The sequence below is a fragment of the Charadrius vociferus genome, unplaced genomic scaffold (assembly GCF_000708025.1).
Source record: "Charadrius vociferus isolate BGI_N301 unplaced genomic scaffold, ASM70802v2 scaffold38, whole genome shotgun sequence".
NCBI lineage: Eukaryota > Metazoa > Chordata > Aves > Charadriiformes > Charadriidae > Charadrius > Charadrius vociferus.
Genome location: NW_009650176.1, coordinates 12,090 through 19,397, shown reverse-complemented (window position 1 = coordinate 19,397; position 7,308 = coordinate 12,090). Strand labels below are relative to the sequence as shown.

Here is a 7,308-nt window from a genome sequence, read left to right as displayed (position 1 = left end):
GAAAGAGGCAGCACATAGCAATCAAATCCTTCATCATCTGACACAAGAAGCACTCTCCATTCATGGAGTCAAAGATGCAGTGCAACTAGTAAGTGCATAGAATTAAGTCAACAATTCTTTGCTATGGTATGTTGTTATGGTTTGAGAAACCCCATAACAATTTGTTGTCTATCACCCAATGACCCCTCCCCACCCAGGAAGGGGAATTGGGGAAAAAACAAGGAAACCTGGGGGTTGAAGTATAAACAGATTTAAAAGAGTAAGATTAACATTAATACACTAAAGAACCAATATTGATCCTGATACCAATACAGAATATGCAAAGATTGTACTCAGGCAATTATATCAGTAGGAGGCTGTGCACTCCCAGCAGTGAACAGCAAATGTCGGACACTGCAAGTGCTACAGCTTTGGGAGGAAGGGAAGGGCTGGGCTAAGGGGTCCAGCACTGGGGCACGAAGTTCTCAGGATTACAGCCATCAAGGGAGAGAGAGCAAACTTCTCAGCAAACTTTCTAATTTATAGTGAATGTGACATTCATGGTATGAAATAATCCTGTTGGCCAGCTTGAGTCAAGTGCCCGGGTCTCGCTTCTCCTCATCCCTGCACCTGGCAAGCTCGACAACACTGAGAACTTGAAAACCACACACCGTAGCTGGCTACAAAATAAATATTTTCACAAATGTAGACACTAGAGTCTTCTAAAAATGCAGTCTTCCAAAGTATTAGAAAATAAATTAGTCCTGTGTCACTCAACCCAGGACATAGGTATAAAAAGTATGGGCAGAACTTGAGAGTTCAAACCTGTTTGTATTGCAACTACCACAGGTGAACACAAGAGAAGAAGTAGAAGATCTCTGCCGACTGGATAAGCTGATAGATCTAATCATTCCACGTGGTTCATCACAGCTAGTCAGAAATATCCAGAAAGCTGCTAAGGGAATCCCAGTGATGGGACACAGCGAAGGGATCTGTCATGTGTATGTGGACACAGATGCCAGCGTTGAGAAGGTCACACGAATAAGTAAGCTGGGAGAGGGTGACTTGAATCTCATGGGTGTAATTGAACTTCATATTTGGAGTGTGTGATATGGTTATCGTATTTGATAATTCATGTGCTGTTGAAAATCTTTGTCATAAATGTTACGTAACCAATTATCTACTCTTAAACCTCAGTCAGAGACTCAAAGTGTGAATATCCTGCTGCCTGTAATGCTCTGGAAACTCTCTTAATTCATCGAGACTTGCTGAGAACCCCGTTGTTTGATCAGATCATAGACATGTTGAGAGTAGAACAGGTTAGTCACTCATACTTCTGTTTTGTGGTTGTGTTTTTTGCTAACACTTTAGAAGCATTTGGTCTGGCTGGTGTAGCCCTATTTAGTTTTATGATCGCATAACACAAGTTATCCGTATGTCTCTGTGTACATGTAAATGAACTTGTGGAGAACTTTCTCTGCTTCTCCACATAACCCCAGGTTTTTCCTGTAGAAGTGATCTGAAAGCAGCTTCTTCGGGACAGCTGTGTGCCATTATTGGGATACAAATACTTCCTTTTATATAGAAAAAAAATCATCTTCTGCCTTAAAGCGTACACACAACCCTTTCTCTACCCTTCTTGATTCTGATAATGCAGCTTCTTAACCGAGTGAATGCCCTTTCGATTTTTCTCCTTTCTGAATCTGCTTCGTCCATATTTTCTTAAACCTTTCACCTTTCATGCCCTTTATCCCCACACGTTTTCCCCCCTAGCATGTCAGAGGAACAGCAAAGGGCTAGTATACTAATTATTTGTCTTCACACAGGTAATGTTTTGTCAGTCAAGGTAGCAGAGATGCATTGGGAGAGGAATATCCATGAAGTGGTGTGAATTGCATATAAATCGGGGATTTTCACACAGCAGTATGTATTTGGCAAATAGAGTGTACAGGCAGTGGTTAATGCAGGTGAAATAGAGAGTTTGTATGTGTTGATGTTGAAAAGGTCACAGTAAAAGAAGCTAACGGGTAGTCAGGAGCAAGTCCTCGCTTCGTGGATTTTTTTTTTTTTTTCATGTCTTGTTTGGTTGTTTCTTGGGAACGGTAGAGTGAAAGGTAGATCTCTAGATTTTGGATGGGAGGAATGTGAGGACTAGTGCATTTCCAACACCACCCACCCAGCTCCTAATACAGTGGAGAGGATGTTATCTTTGTCTAATCTGACCTGACAACAAGAAACATGCAAATATTTGGCAGGATAATGCAATTAAAGTAATTTATAGTTGCACAAGAAAATGCTGTTTTACAGATATCTTCTTAAAAGCCTTCAAATTTCAAATTTTGCAGACTTGTGCCTTATTTCCCATTTATGTTTGTCTTGACAAAATTGCCTGTGTTTCATTTTCATGGGGATTTCTCTGCTGTATCAGTTCTAAGTTATCTCTCATTGTTTAGGTGTCTTGGCTGCTATGATTAAACTCGGAGGTTGATAATGTGGTAGACCATCTTTATAACAAATGAAAAATGTGTGAGTTTTGTGTCTGAAACACAGGCTTCAGAGAGGTCTGGTGTCAGTTTACAAAATAAAAGGGTAAAAGCCATCCAAGATCTTAAGACTTTTGGCATAAGGGCTGGCTGCAATATTTTAACTATTTTCCCAGTACTATTGTTGTACTGTCCTCCTGCCTGATGACTTTCTCTCTAAGTGATGCCATTACTTTAAACAATTTGAAATGAGTCCTGAACTAGGAGCGTGTCATGGCAGGTAGCCAACCTAGCACGTCAGCTATTGTACCTTGTCGCTAGTTCACTGATCTGCTGTTTCCCAAAGTGTAGGCTTATTTTTGTTACACTACATGCAGTGAACATTTGATTCACAAACGTGAGTTAACCGCAGTCAGCAGCTAAGCACCGGCCAGCCGCTCGCTCACTCTCCCCTGCCCCAAGTGGGACGGGGAGAGAATAAGCGGAGCAAAAGCAAGGAACCTTGTGGGTTGAAAGAAAGATAGTGTGATAAGTGAAGGAAAGAGGAAGAATAAAGGGGAAGAAGAGGTGGGGGAAAACCAAAAAATACATTAAAAAAAAACACCCCCAAACCCTACTACCCTCTGTATTGCTGCGCATGACATTATAAGGCATGGAATATCCGTTTGGTCAGTTCGGGTCACTTCTTAGGGTTGTATCCCCTCCAGCTTCCTGCACACTCCCAGCCTTCTTGCTTAGGGGACAGAGTGGGGGAAAAGAGAAAGCCTGGATGCTGTGCGAGCTCTGTTCAGCAACAGCCAAAACATTGGTGTGTTTTCAATGCTGTTTGAATCACAAGTCCAAAACATAGCACCATAGGGACTACTATGAAGAAAATTAACTCCATCTCACACAGAGTACAAGCCACACTTTCACCTGGAAGGCATTGGTGTGGTCAGCAGCACAAAATGTTTCTGGTATTGCAGGTGAAGATTCATGCTGGCCCGAAGTTTGCATCTTACTTGACATTCAGCCCTTCAGAAGTGAAGTCTCTCCGCACAGAATATGGGGACCTGGAGTGCTGCATTGAGGTGGTGGACAGCGTCCACGAGGCTGTTGAACATATCCACAAGTATGGAAGTTCTCACACGGATGTCATCATCACAGAGAATGGTTAGTGATCAGTCTGCTTCCTTAAGCTACTGTTTTGGCTTGACTGCCAGTTCTTGGTGCTAGTGTATTGCAGTAGTTGTTCTTCTCTTGGGTCAGTAGTAGGCATAACCAACTGGAGGCCTGTGAGCTAAATGTACCTACAGTCCTGTTTAGCTCAAAGAAAACATGTTGTGTGGCCATTGTTCCAGGATGTTAAGGAATGGGCTTGAGCAGTTGGCCAATGGCAAGTCAGCACATGCTCTTGCGGGGCAAATGGCTTTGTCTTCCTGAGTTGTGCAGACTTACTGCATCAGAGAGTTTTGCAGGAACATATCCTGAATCTTGGAGATGTCCTTAGGCCTCTGAAGGCTGATGAGGTGAACTACCTCATTGGAGGGAATGGGGATTGTAGGGAAGATCATACTTTGCCCACTTTGTCTTCCCGTGTCATTTTTATATCTTGCAAACAAGGACCACAAGTGTTTTCCCCCTACCTCTCCCAGGCGTTTACTTCCCCCTTCTGCATCCCTAGTATAAAAGCTGCGTTTATCTCAATTCACAGTTACTTGTCTCTTTGTTGTGAACTTGTGCTCCTTTGTGCATCTCTGTGCTGCTCCCATCCCTAGCACCTGTCCTGCCTGCAGTTTGAACACTGTGCCAGTTCAAAACCCAGATAGAGCTGCGCCCAGCCAAAGGCTGACTCTCAGACCAAGCCTGGAACTCCTGAGGATCAGCTGCAGTAAGGTCGTGTTGATCTGTGGCTGATCAGTGTGTGAGTTAAGCAGGCTTCTGTTTCTGTACCTCCTGCTGAGCTTACATGAGTGCCACTAAAAGGCGTGCATTTGATACTGTAACCCACTGCCACCGGACTTAGTGCACTGCTGATTTGCTAGGGAGCATACTTGAAATAGAGCTGATCTGTAATGTTGATCTTGTTGCTAAGGGCAACTGACCCACAGCTCACAGCATTGCAGAGAAACTGAGTCCTCCAGAGGACTGAGACTTGCATAACTTTGCTTAAGCTTGCTCAGGTCTTGCACGTTCTGTGTTAAACTGGGTTAGTTAGCTGATTTGATGTGGTATTTCTGCATTGTATTTCCCAACTATTACCTGCAATAGCAGTTTAGTGTAGGATTTTTCATTATCTAGAACAATTCCATGTTTGAGACTAATGGAGAGCTGACTCTGTAGTTTAACTGTCTCAGTTTGACTGCAAAATGTTGTTTGGGGAAGCGGTCTCCTCTCCGCAGTCATACAGCTATCCCTGTTTGCAGGTTCTAGACTGGATGTATTTAGAATTTGACATCTTTTTACTTTCTTCTAATCTTTGCAAGCCTCTTCTAACATTTACAGCAGCGTCTACTTCATAGGCATACTGGGAAGAAGGTATAAAGGAACATGTGTTAGCCCAGGCTGTTTAAACACTGTCTGAGAAGGTTGCATGTGAAAGTTGTATTGTTATATCTGTTCACTGTATTACGTTGTGTTTATTGGAGTGCATGACCATTCTGTAGGTACTAGATTTTATTTTTATCTCTTCCTCTTTCCCAGAGAAAACAGCAGAGTTCTTCCTCCAGCATGTGGACAGTGCTTGTGTTTTCTGGAATGCCAGTACTCGATTCTCTGACGGCTATAGATTTGGACTAGGTAAGAGGGAAAATATTGCAGGGATGTGACTGCAGGATTTGCTCCTGTGTGAAAAGTGTGGTAGTCTGAATTCTGGAAGATAGGATTAGTCTCTGATCTTACTGTCTGTTTAAGAGTTTAACAACCCTTTCCTACCAGAACTAGCTGATACTGCTATACAGACTATGTAGATTAACTTAGCAGTAGGGAGCAAAGATGTTTTGGATCCTTTGAAGTTCTGTTCAATCAGAATAAAGTATGTTGCATTGCATGTAATGATAGAACAATGCAACACAGATCTGAAATTGGTGAGCAGTTTTTCTTTTGTTTACCTGTCTAATGATGCTGTAAAGAATGCCATGCTTCATTCCTGCCAGGCAGACAGCTGCTGTCCAGTGTGTCAGCCCTGTGGAGGAATGCAAGGCAGGAACCGAACTCAATTAACAGTTGCTTAAACTAACAGGTGCACCTACTGTGAATTGCAGAAGACAAGGGAAACGTTCTTTCCTGAGGCAGAAACTCAGAAATCTCCATAGCAGGCTATTACTGTGTCAGCTGGAACATTCAGTGTTCAATGTGATTCAAAAAAAAAATCTAGTGAGGGTCTGGCAATATCTCCTCAAAATTATAAAAAAGGACATAAGATCCCAATCTTGACTAATTTAGCTTTTTTTTTTTTTTTTTAAGGATTAAAAAAAGGATTTTATTTCTTTTTTTTTTTTTTTAAAAAGGATTAAACCCTCAGGAAACAAGTCCAAGATCCATGTGAGAGATACCTTTCTCTCTTGCATCTTTCTCTGTAAAAGTAACTGTAGCAGCCAGAAGTATAAACATTACAGTTTATGATGTGATAGTTAAGCTCCTCTAACCTTTGAATCAGAACAGGCAAACATAACTTCTAGCGTTTGGAGAGGAGCGGAGAAAGGCAGGTCACTGAAAGGCAGGCAGCTGTTTTTACATAAAGGTGCAAAACTGCTTAGTATGAAGTGAACATCTTCTGAGGATTAACTACCTTTATCTTGTGTGTTTCCTGCAGGTGCTGAAGTGGGAATTAGTACTTCTCGTATCCATGCACGTGGACCAGTGGGAATTGAAGGACTCTTAACTACAAAGTGGTTGCTGAGGGGGGACAATCATGTTGTTTCTGACTTCTCAGAACATGGCAGCATGAAGTATCTTCATGAGAGCCTCCCTCTCCCTCAGAGAAATACCAACTAAGAACACCAGAGCCGGGGGAAAACCCAGGGGTATAAATATTTTATGATGATGATGATCAGGCTTCAGGGCACTCTCTGGGTAGGGAGTTTGTTTTTCGTCTTCAGAACATTGTTCTCGGTCACTGTGCAATACAGTGAATACAAAATGATCCCGTCTGTGAGATTTTTTTTTTTTTTTTTTTTCCCCTTGCCTCTTTCTGTTCCCTTAGATAGTATCTGCAAACTAACCTCACTTTTCCCAGAGACAGGCTTCTTCAAAGCATACAGGTAATGCAAGGAAAGATTTAAATATCTGCTTCATTCTTTTTTTATCCTGATGCTCCCTATAGCAAATATGCTTGGTGCTGGAGCATATTTTTTTTTTTTTTCATAAGTCTTTGTTTTATTCAAATATCTGTTCTGGAGAACAAACTTGATAGGTTTTTTTTCTTCAGTTTTAAGATCATGGCAGCTCTTGAAAACTGGAAAGCTTTACACTTTCTTTGTATTTGATTACCCTTGTGATAAAGGGATAGATGTTCTAAATGCATAGTAAGCTTTTGACCAAGAAACATTTTCTATCGAATTTCTTTGTATTGTTGACTATTGTAGATAAATAATACAACTGTCTATTATGTGAATTTTGTTACTTATTTGTACCAAAGTCTTATTTTTCTTTGGTTTTACATAAAACCTGAGCTTCTGCAACTCCTCCTCCGAAGTAATACTACTTCAACATTGGGTTTTCCTGACCAAAGTTCTGAAGAAACACTTCCCTTGGTGCACTGCAGCGAGTGGGTTCGCGTGTGCGCCCTGCGGCGCGATGCTCAGTGCAGCTCTCCCTCAGTGGCCACCAGGCACGGCTGGCGGCTCGGTGCTCCCCGTGGTTCAGC

The 7,308-nt window shown here is 42.0% G+C and overlaps 1 protein-coding gene across 1 annotated transcript in view; it reads left to right on the top strand.

Moving 5' to 3' along the window:
• ALDH18A1 (aldehyde dehydrogenase 18 family, member A1) overlaps positions 1-6,600 on the top strand; it is a 29,890-nt gene extending 23,290 nt beyond the window's left edge. Inside the window, exons 12-17 of the mRNA XM_009892733.1 lie at positions 2-88; positions 829-1,024; positions 1,177-1,298; positions 3,428-3,614; positions 5,145-5,240; positions 6,256-6,600. Coding sequence (XP_009891035.1) covers positions 2-88; positions 829-1,024; positions 1,177-1,298; positions 3,428-3,614; positions 5,145-5,240; positions 6,256-6,437 — 870 coding nt within the window. The 3' untranslated portion in view covers positions 6,438-6,600. The remainder of the gene's footprint in view (position 1; positions 89-828; positions 1,025-1,176; positions 1,299-3,427; positions 3,615-5,144; positions 5,241-6,255) is intronic.
• The last annotated feature ends 708 nt before the right edge of the window (positions 6,601-7,308 follow it).